Raw genomic sequence first — 15,174 nt, 5'->3', positions numbered from 1 at the left:
ATTGTAATTCATTATAATATATTTATAATTCAACTGCACGTGCACCCCAGGCAGTGTACTTAAAGTCAACATCATAGAACTGTAACAGGAATGACTATTCGGTCATTGGATTTCCAGCTAACCACACCTGATTGTAACCTAAGCTTCACACTAAATTTACTGTACTGCAGTGTTGTGGATTTTGTTATGTATTTGCCTACAGAGAGTGATTCTCAACCAATGCAAACATGCTTCCATGCAGTCCAAATGCACCTCACTTGACGTGGATGGCACTGGGCATCAGTCAACAGGAAACAGTTAAGAAATTGACAATGAAGTTCACCAGGAATGGGAAAATTGTAAAAAAACAAAACAATTGATGATCAAAAATGTTCTGCGAACAACGTGCAGGCAGTGTTCCAGTCAGTTTCCTTCCAGCTCTTTGTGTCTTCTAACCTTGCTCTTCTCCACGATGGACCAACAACAGCACTTAAATTCAATAGTTGCACCATAAATGGTGTTATAGATGCTGCCTTCATCTGACAACAGATGTTCAGCAGGTAGACAGGCAGTTCCTAGCTGGGCACAAAATGCCGTGGACTGCCAACGTGCTACCACCACTGAACTATAATTTCCCCCATAATGTTTCAAGGGACAACTGAAGGTCAGTTATAAAAATGTGTTTGGAATTTAGCAACACACACAAGGTGTGAAAATCCAGGAGGATTAGTTTTACACTTCCAAGCTTGTCTCCATTGATATCATTTAACCCCTGTCATTCAGCTGTCAGTCAGAGCCCTGCCTTCGAGCCACAGCTCATATCTCATCTTGCAGAGGTCCTTCATGGGGTCATCAATTTCTCATTCTCTTGGTGATTCTAGCAGACAGTTGGCAGAAGACTGCTGGAGACATCAGTTAAATCAAATCTTTTCTTCAACTTGCCTATTGTCTTTAAGGCTATTAAAGACTGTAAACAATAGACACAAACACTGGTGTTTGTTCTTTAGCTCTCAGTTTGCATCAGCATGCAAATGAGTTGTTCCACTCCAAAAGCTACCATCTTCAGATGGGTGAGTAAAAGTTGACACTTTCATTAGCTTTTCTCTCCCTCCTGTGTTAGTGAATGTGTTGCAGAAAACCAGGAAAACCTGGCTTCATTTGATGTTGACGAGCAATGGTTCTACTCTGAGCTCCTCACCCTACCTCTAAGGGAGAGCACAGGCACCCTTCAAAGAAAAAACATTTCTAAACCAGTCATGACGACCTTTGTAATATCATAATCGTATCATTAACGAAAATCAAATGACGAAGATGAAAACCCAAACCTCCTAAACCCATACAATGTTTATATTAAACTTTATTATTAATGGCTTTCCACCCAAACACTCTCACCAAAGCACGCAGCCAGCTGCCAAGAATTTAACTCAGATCTTTGCAATGGTGGGCGAGTGTTTTTACCTTTGCTTCAGTACCAATATTTATTGCCAGAATTATATGCCAATGCTTTCCTTTTTTTAATGTGCCAAGATGGACAAGGATTAACTGTTCCCCCTGTGGGTTTTATTCTTGGCAGAGTGGAGAAGACTCTGAAATAGCATTTATTCAAAGCATCAAGGGACAGTAAAATGACACTGAACCAATGCTAATGACTTTCTGTGGGGATGTTTGAAGCTGCAGTTCATTTATACAACAAATGAGTGTAAAATCTGAAAAGACAGGGGAAACATTCTATATTTTTACACACATTAAACTCAACCATGGAAAGGCTTGCAGTTTTAATTTGACTGTGCCACATTGCCAGCCACTTCATTAGAATTGCTATTGTAAATATCATATCAGCCAATTACATGGCCTCAAGAGAACATGCTAAATTTCAAACCAAGCATCAGAATGAGGAAGAAGGATCTCTTAACTGGCTTTGAACCTGGCATGGTAGCTGAATCCAGATGGGCTGGTCTGAATATTTTAGGAACTGCTGATCTACTGGAATTTTTACACGCAATGCTTTCTATGGTTTACAGGGAATGGTCATAAAAAGAGAAAACACTCAGTGGGTGGTAAAAATACCTTGTTGATGCAGTAGGTCAGGAGAGAGTGACCAGATAGCTTACAGCTGACAGTAAGGCAACAGTAACTGAAATAAACACTTGTTACAGCAAAGGTATGCAGAAGAGCATCTCTGAATGCACAACATGTTGATCCTTGATGCAGAAGACCACACAGAGTATCACTTCTGTCACCTAAGAACAGGAAACTGAGCCTACAATTTGCACCATCTTACTTGAATTAAATTAAATTAAATTAGCTGAATATTATTGCTGACTATGTCCATCCTTTTATGGCCACAGTGTACACATCTTCTGATCGCTGTGTCACAAAGTTTAAATCATCTCAGACTGGTTTCTTAAACATAAGAATGAGTTCACTCTACTCAGATGACCTCAACAGTCATCAGATAGCAATCCAACAGAGCACCTTTGGGATGTCTGGGAAAGGAAGATTTGAATCGTAGATGTGGAGCCGACAAATTAGCAGCGACTGTGTGATACTGATCACGTCAAAAGGGAACAAATGTCTGAGGAAGGTTTTTAACAACTCATTGAGTCTGTGCCATTAAGAATTCAGGCAGCTCTGAAGGCAAAAGGACAACATCACTGCTGATCTGTCTGGCCTGGCCCTGCTGAGATCCTCCTTGAAGTGTTTTGTTTTTTGTTTTTTTTAGTAGCTCCAGTGCTTCACCAATCGTATTCTATCATTTTTAGTTGTGTTTAGTTTAGTATGTATTCTTTTTTTTTGGCGGGGAAAAATCCCAGTTCCCAAACTGACTACAGCTGACTGCAGTCGTGCAACACTTCTTCATAAACACCACAGGTTAATAAATTACCTGGCAGTGCTGTTGTTTTATAGGTTATATAAAGAATCTTTATAAAAGCAAGCAGCTAGAAGCAGAAGCACAATCTCAACATGGTCCACTGGATTTTCTTTCTAAACTCCTGCGATGCATTCATTTCTTCTTCTCTTTTCTATTTCCCTTCACTGTTAAAGAGGAGTTTCCATTATGCCAGTGGTTCACATTAAGGAGATGGGAACAGGCTGCTACCTGCAACTCTCCTTGCTCACCCAGCCGTGGGTCACTAGGTGCTGAGCGACAGCTGGCTGTCTCGTTCCCTCCACCACTCACACACACTAACAGTCACACACCTGCACACCACACTCATGTGGTTCCAGACTCCTTCCCACCCATTCTTTACATTCACCTGCCAAGCAGCTTTATAAGGCCAATGTTCAGAGCGATACAAACCGCAGACACATAGGTGACGCACAGAATCAGTGCAGTGTGTTCTGTAATATATTCATGCATAGAAAAGCGATCAGTCATCCTGTAAGTGTGGAAGAACAAACACACACACACACACACACACACACAATGTAAGCAACGACAAAGTGATTGTTAAGAAACAATACTGACTCGGTTAGACTTTTCTGATTGAAAAACAGTGGGATCAAGTTAGGAACACCAATGCAAGACTAAAGGTTCTAATAATGAATTACGACATTCCCTTAAATAACAAAAGAATAAATAAAAATGAAGGTTTTATTGATGTATGATGTTTGATACAAATTTGAATGGGGAATACAGTCAGGGGCTTAAATTTGTGTGTTTTGCCCCTTTTTTATACACTCTCAAAGTATGAGTGTAGGAAGTACAAGACAGTCATAAACATGACTGTGCTAAAAAATACAAACAATAGCAACTACAGTTAATGGATAATGAAAAGGCAATCAAATGAGCTGATAAACCATAGCTCTAGAAGACCTAATAGGTACTACACACTGTGACTGTGATATTAAAGTGTTAACCAGATTACCAGTTACTATTACAGAAAATACTTCTTCTCACTTCCTGCAAAGAGAGATAGTGATCCAGATCAGAGGGCATGCTAGCAAAGTGCTTTGTCAAATCCGGCCTGACTTTCCATCTATTTTAACAACTGCAGCCATAAGCAATCCTGCAGATCTATGAAACGTATCTTCCCCCTTCCTCTTGCCACAGCTGCTGAGGCAGCACCTGGATTTAAATGACTAGACTCATTTCTGAACGCCTGATGGTGACAGCTGAGGATGGAGAAATTACCCACAGACCTGTTTCTATTCTTTCTCATGTGAGAGGCATCTGGGAAGAATAACTGTAAATTGTTTCATTCCTTTATAACCACCACCTTAACAAGTTCACGTGCTGCATTCTTATCATCAAAATCCACGACGATACCATACAGTAAAAAAGTCTTTGACCACTTGTAGTTTGGTGATATTTTGTTAAGGAAATAGGAAACTTTAGTGGCCTTCATGAATAGTTCACAAGGACATTCACAGCTCTTCATGCCTTTTGTTTCTGTTCTCAGTCAAGATGATTGGGCCCTGAGGACACCAGTTAATGATCGATGGCGCTCCATTGTTCTTTCTTCTGTCCAGGTATGTTTTTACTGCACTGGCAGTGTGTTTGGGACCATTGTCATGCTGATAAATTAAGCCGTTGATAATTAGACACTATTCAGATCCATGGTGGATCAAAATCGGAGAAAATTTGACAAATCAGTTTTGACAAGATCGCCACCTTTGACTGAAATGCTAACTCCAAACCATGACAGAGCCACCATCATGTTTTACAGATGCCTGTAGACATTCTGAAAAGGGTCATGTTCAAGGACTGGACTGAAAATGGGTGAAAAAGCAGTCAATTACCAAAGATCTTAGAAAGCCCTTCAGAAAGGTTGGAGGACTATTGCTCAAGACCACTTTTGAAACAACTGCAAAAAAGTCTAGCTCCTTGGAATTAACAAATTTAAGAATCAAGTGATGGATTAAGACTTTTACACGGTGCTCTAATTGTCAGAAGTCTGGTTTTTATGACAAAAAAAGCATTTTCTAGCTTATCGAGCAACTATTAAACTCCTCCAGGTTTACATGGTCAATACTGGAAAAAACGCAAATTACTAAGAAAAGATGAGGTGAATAAAATATCACTTTATAATTAAAAAATGATTTAACAGTCAGATTTTATTACTGCAGAAATGTGTGATTAAAGTAACAATATTGATTTTTACACCATATTTTACTGGTATTTGACCTTCCCCCTGCATCTACATCCATATACTGTTGATGAACGCAGCAGTAGCCAAGGGGTAGACATCCCCATCTAGTGAGCTTGGAATCCAGACTTTCATGAGAACAAATGTTGCATAATCAATAAATGAGTAATAAAGCTGTTTAAAGCTCTATTAGAGTATAATTTGTGTAAAATATGTTCATTTTTCTCAATCCTGGGGGCTCAGACAGATTTACCTTTTTAATTTGTCTTTAAATGCATTTTCACGAGGTTGCTCGCTCATTTGTTTCCCTTTATTGACATGTTAATCAAGATTTTAGGTTTTTTCCTTTGTAATGTGCAGGGGTGCACATAAGTGGTCTGCAGGTGCGCATTTGCTGTCAAAATAAAAGACGCGCACCAGATAAGAAGTTGCAACGCGCGTTTGCGTCCATATAAAAGGCAGTGTTTTTGTCCGCTAGAGAGGGATTTTCACAGCACATTCTGCACCACATCTCTGTGCGTTCATCATTTGTTTGAAGCCAGCTCACCTTCTGCAACCACTTTTCCGAGTATACGCGCTTCTTTTGCGGTTCGGACTCCTGATATTTCTTTGGAGGTGGAGGAACACCAAAGTAACTGGTTAAAGGAGCTTCTTCAACATCTTTAAGAGTTCAGAACACATGTCTGTCCTCCTCCAGAAAATCTTATGTACACAAATGCGCGTTGCAACTTCTTATCTTGTGCGCGTTTTTTATTTTGACAGCGAATGCGAACCTGCGGACCACTTATGTGCACCCCTGGTAATGTGTTCTGTTTGCAGTAAAAATCAAGTGGATGAAACAAAGAGGACAAAGAAAAAGAGTACTTTTGTAATTTCTGGCTAATTACTTGAAGCTGGACATCAACAAAAGTTGGGATCATTTTACATAACTTTTAAGAAGGAGTCCTGTATCATGCTCTCCACCTGGTCTACCAGCACACTGTACTCTGCTTCACAAATGCTGTGTTTCCTCTTGGCACTTTCTTTCAGGCATTTTATCATCTCTCTGTGCATTTCTGGTCTGGATGCAATAAGTTCCAGCTTCTTGAGCTGCTCAGCGGGATCCTCTGGAATATTTGGGATTTGTAAAGCTTTGAACACAGCGGGAGCAAATTTCCCATAGTGAGCCGTGGAACAAAACACTACGGGACACGAGCCATCCTGCAGCCTATCAGCGACGAATTTAGCCACAGCCGTGTGTGTGTCCATGACGTAGCCCGTCTGTGTGTGAACTCTCTGGATGGCGGCCAAGCAGTCATCCTCAGAGCACCAGCCAGACAGCACTTCCTGCTGAATCGTGCCAAGAAGAGGCTCGGGAACCTGAAAGTGCTGCTGTCTGTCTAAGCGTGTGAACAGGTCCTTGACAAGATGGCTGTTTCCGTCGGAGACGTGGTAGATAAACCTCTCGAGGTTGGAGGACTTCAGGATATCTATAGCGGGGGAGTGGGAGAGCATCAGAGACCGTCCCCGAAGATCGTACTGGCCTGTCTTGATAAAGTCAGTGATGACACGGTTGTGGTTGGATGCACAGATAACTTTTCTTATCGGGATGCCCATTTGTTTGGCGTACACAGCTGACATGGCATTGCCAAAGTTGCCAGTAGGGATGCAAACATCAATGGGATCGCCGAATTTGATGACACCATCCCTGCACAGATCCAGATAGGCTGATGAATGATAGACCACCTGAAAGAGGAGAAAATGTTAGTAAAACTTTGCTTAGTGTTGCCAAAATAATACTGTCCTTGTGACTGACTAAAAATCACAGACTTTTAGCAAGTAAGTGAATTCCTGAAGAACAGCAAAACACCTGGATCAAACTTTTGGTGTTTTCACAACAACAGAATGGGAAACACAATAAAATTTCACTTTACAATAACGTTGTATTCCTGTTTCTGCATTTTAAAGAAAGACTGCATACTGGGGTCATAGTTTGAAGTTTAGTTCCACTTCCTTGCAGCACAAACCAGAAATGGACACCACTCACCTTCAAAATAAGTTTTTTAAAACATGTTGGCTGCAGCTCTGAAACAACCATTTTTGGTAACCATGGAAGTCTGCTGGCAACCAAAGCATCACAATGTTGGCTACGAAAAAGCTTATTAAGATGTAATGTTATAATTAAATGCTTATATTTATAAAAATCAATGTCTTGTTGCAGCGACACTCGGTGATAAGCAACCTACCTGTGGCAACAGGCGTGCCCAGTTGATGGAGTTGCCGGTGCTGAGGACTGTGCCGTACTCTACAGCGAGATGCCCTGTCAGCCCCGCCTCCCCAAACATCCTCTTGATATTTCTCTGGCAGAAGTCAAAGTCTGACAGGACGCTGACAGCCCTGGCATTGCCCTCCCTGTAGCTCATCATCTGGAGTTTCTGAATCTCACTCACTCCTCCCTCCGGGAAGAACACCAGGACGCCGGTGCGGTGTCTGTCAGTGCCGCTCAGCCTGCTGAAGCCACTGAGCACTGCACTGCCAGTGTCTCCAGATGTGGCTACCAGGATGAGGTAGTTGCACATGGGTGGGAGGCAGTAGGCGAAGAGCTGAGGCATCAGCTGCAAAGCGAGGTCCTTGAAGGAGGCGGTGGGGCCGTGAAAAAGCTCCTGAATGTACTGATTGTGGGCGAGGTGTTTTACAGGTGCGACAGCCTTGCTGGCAAAGTTTGACCCATACGCCTTGAATATCATTGTTCTGAGATCCAAAGCAGAGACGTCCAGAGGGTGGATGCACTTTTCAAGTAAAACTAACGCTCGCTCTGGGTACGACATCTCAACTAACCTCTGCCATTCGCGTGTGCCTATCTTTGGGAAGCCATTTTTGGGCACATAAAGCCCTCCATCTGGAGCCAGACCCTCCACAACCACATCACTAAAGTATATTTTCTGCTTGGACAATCCTGCGCTATCACATCGGGTTGAAATGAATGTTTCTTCATCACTTTTCTGGTATCTCTCCACAGCTTTCAGCACCTTCTCTGCTACCTCCTCCACTGTGTCTCCTGTTCCACACAGCACCCTCACATCCAGCCATTTCTCATAAAACTGTTTCCTGTAAAGCAAAATGTCCCTCATGGATACCCCTTCCTCCTGGCCCACTATCCTGTTCACCTTCATGCTGGTGAGTCTCTGTAAGATGTCCTCACTGTCCACATCCAGGTAGAAGACCAGCCCGCTCTGTTTGACATGCTGCATTGCTTCAGCATGAAGAGGATTAGAGCCCGTCAGGGAAACAACACACCCAGAGGCAGAGAAGTTACACAAAGCTCGACCTTCTTCCTCCAAGAAACACCTTCCGCCAACTGCTGCCAACTTAGCGGCAACAGGCATCTTCCATGCCGTCTCCAAGACGTCATCATCAACATCTATGACAGGGAGTCCCAGTTTGTGGGCCACTATCTTCCCCACCGTAGTTTTTCCTGCTCCCGGAGGACCCATGAGCAGGATGTTCTTGTCTCCCAGGCAGGTGGATCTGGCGGAAAGCCATGATTTTTGTGTAGACAGTGAACTCAGGCACCATTTGGCAGCTCTTATTGGAAGCTGGCTTGTATTCAGTAAACCCATTCAGCAATCAAATGACAACTGCCCTTACCCCTGTGAAAAAGAACATATTTCAGTTTTCTTTCTTTTCTTTTTTTTAGAACAATGGTATTCTAAGATTATAGTACACCTAAATTTACAAGTCAGCATGTTAGCTTTTTGACAGACCTTGAAAAGTATTATATAATCTTGTCACACACCCGAACATCTTAAAGATAAGAAGACACCGTTCTAAAATCATTATCTCTTCCATTTAGACAATAGCTCTTATTGCTTTTAGATTGGCCCTAAAAAGCCATACCAAAGCTGTAATTGTAAACAGAATTTTTTCTGATTACATAAGATGGGTAATAATAGACCTACCAAGCATATATGCAGTTACATTGCAAGTACATTTAAGTGCATTGACAGGCACACCTCCCCCTTTTTAGTCACATGCACTGATGTCCGAATGTGGTGAAAACTGTCCCACTTCAGGCACAGCATTTCTATGCCTTCTCCTCCATTGTACACAGCGAGAGGCTCTAATTTACAATGGCAGCGAGATGATTATCAGGCAGAAGAAAAGATAATATCTGCTGGAGATATCAGTATCTGATTACTGGGAGGTGGGGTTAACAAAATATCAGATAACATCATAAAAACAAACCTCCGCTTTGATTTTATACAAGTTGGTAAGCTTGTATAAAACAAGATAAAGTGCATCTGTCCTTCAGATGCCTGATGTGAGTTTTAACCTTCACACGCAAACATGTGCTTTACCCCATATGCAGTCTGCGGGGGACAAACTAGAAAACTCGAATTCATTGCAAGAACTTTTTTTTCATAATTCGTACAGTTCAATAGTGTTCAACAGCAGCATAAAAAGTATTTTTTTTTTTTTTTAAGGTAGGTCAGTTTGTTTCATTTAAATTGACCGTTAAGGTATAATTACAGATATCAGTAGCATGCTTAGATTTCTGCTTTCGAAGTTTAGAGAGTTAGCCGAGGAATTTAAAGACAGCTGCAGTTGTAATTACCAAGCTCATAAGCTTTGATAAAATATCGTAAAAGGCTGGGATAACCTCTCGGCTTATTCAGGACACTCGCAGATGACCGTAAATGAAATTGAATGAGCAATACACTTACGCAAATAACGACTTTCCATAAGCTCCACCTGTTAATAAATGACTTTGTAAATTACGTAATTCTGTGATCTTGTTAGTTTACACAAGGAAATGAACTCTTTGCTGCAACAGTCTCCACAACAGTCGCCATAAATAACTACGGTGAGCCTAGAGGGACAAAATTATATTTCTCACTGGAAGCAAAAAAAGAAAAGAAAAAATGCTTAACTACATATAAATTCAGCGACGTTTTAAACTGTAACCAAACAGCTTGGAAGTTGTAGCAATGAATGCGAAGTTGTAGCAAACATCTAGAAAAATCCACAAATCAAAGAGAAAATCTGAAGGCAACGCTGAACTCTTTACTGCTTTCAAGTCTGCCTCGAAAATCCCCCCTCTAAATGCCGAACAAACTTCACGCGAAAATAGCATATAGCCCTAGTAATCTTAAAGCAAGAGGAGAAGAATATTTTATGCAATTTAATGGATAACGTGAAACATTTTACATTTGCAACTTTCAAAAATAACAAGATATAACCCTAAACGAGACACTTGCCGACCGCTCATGAACGCAACATCTGCTGTTCTTGTTTCCTAGCAACTAGCCGGTGTCAAACAAATTTGGACAATTTAAGGCTATTAGCCTTCAAAAGAAGCTACAGCACTCTTTCGTTAATCGCCTCTTTATTCATGATGTCTGAAGATGTCCATCCTCCAGAAAGTGCCTTCAATCTCCTTCCAGTGGAAGACAAAAAGAAGGAAAAAGCGCCCAGGTAAATTATTGCTTCAAATTAGCTCAAAGTACGCAGTTAGCTTTAAAGTGTTATTTGGGGTAAACAAAACAAAATCACGACATCAGTTTGACATTAAAGTTTTACAAAGTCTTTTGGGTTTTTGTTTGTTTGTTTGCTTGTTTTGTTTTCCAGAAATAACTAATAAACTTGTGGTAAGTAGTAAATTGTAGTTTTACAGAGAATTTTTTATTAAAATAAAGAGAAAAGAAAAACAATCCTATAGCTTTGTTTTTATTTGCGTTTTTAAATGTTTGCTTTTAGTTTTATGGAGATTGTTTTTAGAGTATGTTTGCTCATTTTTATTGAAACGTTTTGGTGTCTGTTAAAGGTTTCTTTTTTCCTTTTACGTATGTAAAGAGTTAATTAGAGAGATTTTATACTTGTTTGATGTTTTAGTAAAGACTCTGGATTCGTGATTCCTTGTAAGCTTTTACTGTGTGTAACTGAGGAGACATTACATGCAAGTAGCTTGACTCCGGGGGTGGGAACCCAGTCCTGTTAGACATTTTTCCTGCGTGCATGCGCAGTGAACTGTTCGCTTCGAACAGGTATGGTAAACCCCCACTAGTCAGATGTTCTACACTACTGTAAATTTAGATTAGGTCGTAAAACAGATACGCAGCTTTTGGACGGTATTTTAAAAATAGTATAGGGGGAAAAATCCAGTATTGTGTAATAATGTAGTTGATTTAATGTTCTTTCAGTTTGTTATGTAAATTAAAATGAAAAACTAAAAAAACTCATCACTACCTATTTTGTTGACGAGTTTGACTTAAAAATAACAGCAGAAAAGACTAAAAATTGTGATTTATAATATTACATTTTGTGAGTACAGTATATCAATTCAGTTTTCTTTTCTTTTAAAGCATAGTTTTCATTTGTTTTTAATTAAAATAATAATAATTTTGTTTTTAAGTTTTTGTAGTGATTGCTTCAACTAATGTGTTACTTTTTCTTTTTCTTTTTTTAAGGTATGTATCAAAATTCAGGCCTGCAGTTATGTTGGAGAGAAAACTGGTGAAGGAGCCGATAAGGACGATGGGACCTGCCAGAGTGGAGTTGCCATCTCCAGAGAATTTCCTCAAGAAGCATTCGAAAGAGCCCAAACTGCCTGAACGTGAGTTCATCTGTCACACCGTTTTATTAGCGTGTGGGTTTGCCTTGAGATGGTGAATATGAGCTTCTTGGCATTGCATCTTTCAGAGACACAGAGCTCCAAAGATGTTCATAAAACCTGCTCTTTCACTGAGAGGAAACCTCCAGTCCCCAGAAGGAATGACAAACCACTGATGGGAATTCACACCAAGAGGGACTTTTTAAAGGAAACACCTGAACTGGTGCCAATGAAACCACAGCCTGCATGCGTAGACACCGGCAAGGGGCACAAACAGGTGCTGGAAAACTCAGGGCTTGTCCCAAAGTTCATCACACGAAAGGTATTTTCCTACAGTTGCTGCTTGCAGTCTTTTAAATATCAACATAAGGCATGCTAGAATAATATCATGTTTATATTTGCTCATAAAACACACCCTGCATGAAGGACTTTGGTAGAGTACCAGCGTACCTCCAGCAGCGCAGCGAAGCAGAGAGGAGGGCTCGAGAGGAGTATGAAAACTTTGTAAAAGCAGAGCGGGAGCAGAGGGCCATGAAACACATGACAGAGGAGGAGAGACAAGCCATCCTGAAGGTAAATAAATGCAGGGGAACCATGCTGGATCTTACAATTTAGTGGATTTAACTTGAGTTATACAGGGTTTTGAACTTCAGTTATTCACATGCATTAACACAGTGAAGCTGTAGGATGACAGTTAGATTGTTCTCAGTTAAAGTAAATGTTGAGGGTTCTTTGTCAGAGTACAGTTTTTCATTTAAACTTGATTTTTCTATATAAGGACTTGCAGTAGGAAGTCAGAAGACTAGCGGGACCATCGATATTTAACTTTAGATCCTTGATTTCTCAATGTGGGCATCATTATTTTGTGTTTAAGCTTTGCCTTGTGTGAGTAGGTGATATGGTATCCAGTGATTCATATGGCACAGAACAATGTTAATGTTTAGCCATTAACACGACACAGTGTCTGTCCCTGTGCGGGGTATGAGGCACAAAAACTGAGATCTCTGAGATCATTCCAGCAACATTTTCTGAGTTTAATTATAAAAATGTTCACAACGAAACTTGTATAAAGTGCATGTAACATCAAATTAATTAGAACTCTCATACTCGTGTATACTGTTTTTTAGTTCAAGAGATTTCTCCTCCTTAACTGCTGCACATGCAAAACAACAATACACCAAAGCCAAATCTGGCTGCAAAATATCAGTTTTCCTTCCTTACTCAGCAGGATTTCTTAGATAATTACCCTCTGTAACATCTCTGACTGATGCCTGTTTACTCAGAAAAGCCTTGAATACAGATAGTCTGTCTTGTGACATTGATGCGTTTCCTTCCCCAAATCTTCTGTCCAGCGCCTGAAGGAGACCTGGGATAAGCTACACCACGAGTACCAGGCCCTTCCCCTCATCATCGACACTATGTCACAGAGGGCCACCAAGGACTGCCTCGAAAGGCAAATGAAGCAGCTGGAGGACGACATCGACTTATTCGAGAGGTTCAAAATCATCTACATACCTAACGATGATTAAACTCAGCAGAGATGAGATGCAGTGTAGTGAATGTTGTTATTTGCCCCATTCATGAGGAAAATAAACTGGTTGATTTACTGTATATTTTTTTGCAGTGTCAGTTCATTTTTTTACAAAGCTAATACAAAATACAAGATTTTTTTCAGACAACACTCACATGAATTTATGACTTGGGCCACTTCCATGTGTAGTCCAAAAACATAAATTTGTTGTGCTGTGTCATAACATGAGAGAAAGTTTTGGCTGATGATGACGAACCCTGCTATTTAGTTTCTGTGAGATTTTAACAGAGGAAGAAAAGCTCAAAACATAAATCAGGTTACAAGCTCAACACTGACTTCCTTTAACCCTCTTGCTCTTTTAAAGCTATCAGGGGAAAGTAGATTACAAGGTTGTTGTTGTTTTACAGCATGATCTTAGTTTAAACTGAGTTTTGAGGATGAGTTCTGGCAGAAGATCAACCCTTAAGATACTGAAACTATGACTGTTCCCTCCTGCGCTCATGTCCCTTCCAACAGTTGGCCTTTTGAGTTTGAAGGTTGTTTCATGACTAAAGCCCAAATGATGCAGGATTTTTAAGAGCAATACTAAATTCACTATTTTGGGCATTTAAAATTCTGATATATCAGCCAATACATTTTTTTCTTTCAGTCACATGTAAGATAAACATATTTTTCTGGCATTTGTTGTGTAGCTGCCAAGAGGGAACTTGCAGAGTGTCCTCTTTGGGGAAAACAATGCAATGTCAACACTCATATCATGGTTGAACGGTGTTTCTCTGATGTTGTCATTACTTTATAAATTTTCACTTGTCGCCCAGTATAAATAGCTAATATCCAAAACCTTAAGACTCTATTCACAACTTCTCTTTCACATTATTTCCATTACTCACAGTTCCAGTTAAGTTAGGACAGTCGACAGTTGCAACGTGACACTTTAGTACAAGTTAAATGTAAGTCAAAGTGGCACATGAATTTGCAAAATAAATGGAAAAACATTTTACAATAAATCTAAATGTTTGCTTTTGTCTGTCATGCTTTTGAGCCTGATGTGACGTCAAAAAACTTGGCAAGTCATGTACTAAAATTTTCCTCAGACTTTCTGATTTGTTTGACACTTGTGCAGGACTGTGCTGTTAACTGAAGTTTTTATTTCAGTTGGGCAGCACAGCAGTGGAGTGGCTAGAACAGTTTTTTCATAGCAAGGAGGTCTTGAGTTTAAATCTATCAGTCACTTGGTGCCTTTCTGTGTGGGTTTTCTTTGGTTCTCCAACTTCCTCCCACAGTCCAATGACATGCTTGTTAAATAAAATTTGGCCTTCATTTGAATGTGATCTGTCTCTTGCTGTTAGCCTTTTGATGGATTGGCAAGCTGTTCAAGGTGCACCCCAAATTTAACTTTATAACAGCAGGTTCAGCCTTTTCACAACACTAAATTGGATAAGGAGTTAAGAAAACGAATGGATTTTGGCTTTCAATAAGTATTAGAACAACATGATCTCAGCCCCTTAGCTCTCATTTACAAGTGTCCTCCATAAAACCCCAAATTCACTCCCCCACAAGGCTGTGGCTGTGTTTACTTCAGGTCACATTTCTCATTTTGTTTTTTCTGATGAATTACCCACTATTTCCCCAAAGTAATCACATTACATTGTTGTGATCTCAATATCGACCAAAGTAATTGCAATTACAATTTTTGCTGTCACTGAGCAGCCCTTCATTCAAGTGGATTTTCAAGTCTAGCTCTTCTTTTCTCCTTCTGTGAATCCATAAATCCAGAGCTAAAATTTAAGCATTTATTAAATGACAAATAATTTCTTATTGTGTTCCTTAAAAAGTATAATCCCTCAGAAAACTGAATAAAATTTACTGCTTACGTACTGAACCAATCATTTGTTGTTAGATTTCTTTCCCCCTTCCCCCGTCTGCAGTGGCCTGCGATGCGGCCACGAGCCAGCACAGCATCACATGAAGCTGATTATCCATGT

General features: G+C 40.2%; 2 protein-coding genes across 2 annotated transcripts; one reads left to right on the top strand and one right to left on the bottom strand.

The window, feature by feature from the left end:
* Nucleotides 1-5,930: 5,930 nt before the first annotated feature.
* thnsl1 (threonine synthase like 1) lies at nt 5,931-9,935 on the bottom strand. The gene is made up of 3 exons (XM_005730458.1): nt 9,773-9,935; nt 7,295-8,698; nt 5,931-6,794 (listed from the first exon to the last, which is right to left on the bottom strand). The coding sequence occupies exons 2-3, from the start codon at nt 8,666-8,668 to the stop codon at nt 5,991-5,993; spliced, it is 2,178 nt and encodes a 725-aa protein (XP_005730515.1). The 5' UTR covers nt 8,669-8,698; nt 9,773-9,935; the 3' UTR covers nt 5,931-5,990.
* Nucleotides 9,936-10,323: 388 nt separating this feature from the next.
* Nucleotides 10,324-13,269, top strand: enkur (enkurin, TRPC channel interacting protein). Its single transcript, XM_005730457.1, has 5 exons — nt 10,324-10,523; nt 11,516-11,661; nt 11,748-11,980; nt 12,085-12,231; nt 13,011-13,269. The coding sequence occupies exons 1-5, from the start codon at nt 10,441-10,443 to the stop codon at nt 13,185-13,187; spliced, it is 786 nt and encodes a 261-aa protein (XP_005730514.1). The 5' UTR covers nt 10,324-10,440; the 3' UTR covers nt 13,188-13,269.
* Nucleotides 13,270-15,174: the final 1,905 nt, after the last annotated feature.

The sequence above is a fragment of the Pundamilia nyererei genome, unplaced genomic scaffold (assembly GCF_000239375.1).
Source record: "Pundamilia nyererei isolate P.nyererei 1_Seehausen unplaced genomic scaffold, PunNye1.0 scaffold00037, whole genome shotgun sequence".
Taxonomy (NCBI): domain Eukaryota; kingdom Metazoa; phylum Chordata; class Actinopteri; order Cichliformes; family Cichlidae; genus Pundamilia; species Pundamilia nyererei.
The sequence above is the reverse complement of the archived record's forward strand: the minus strand, read 5'-3'. Positions and strand labels throughout refer to the sequence as shown.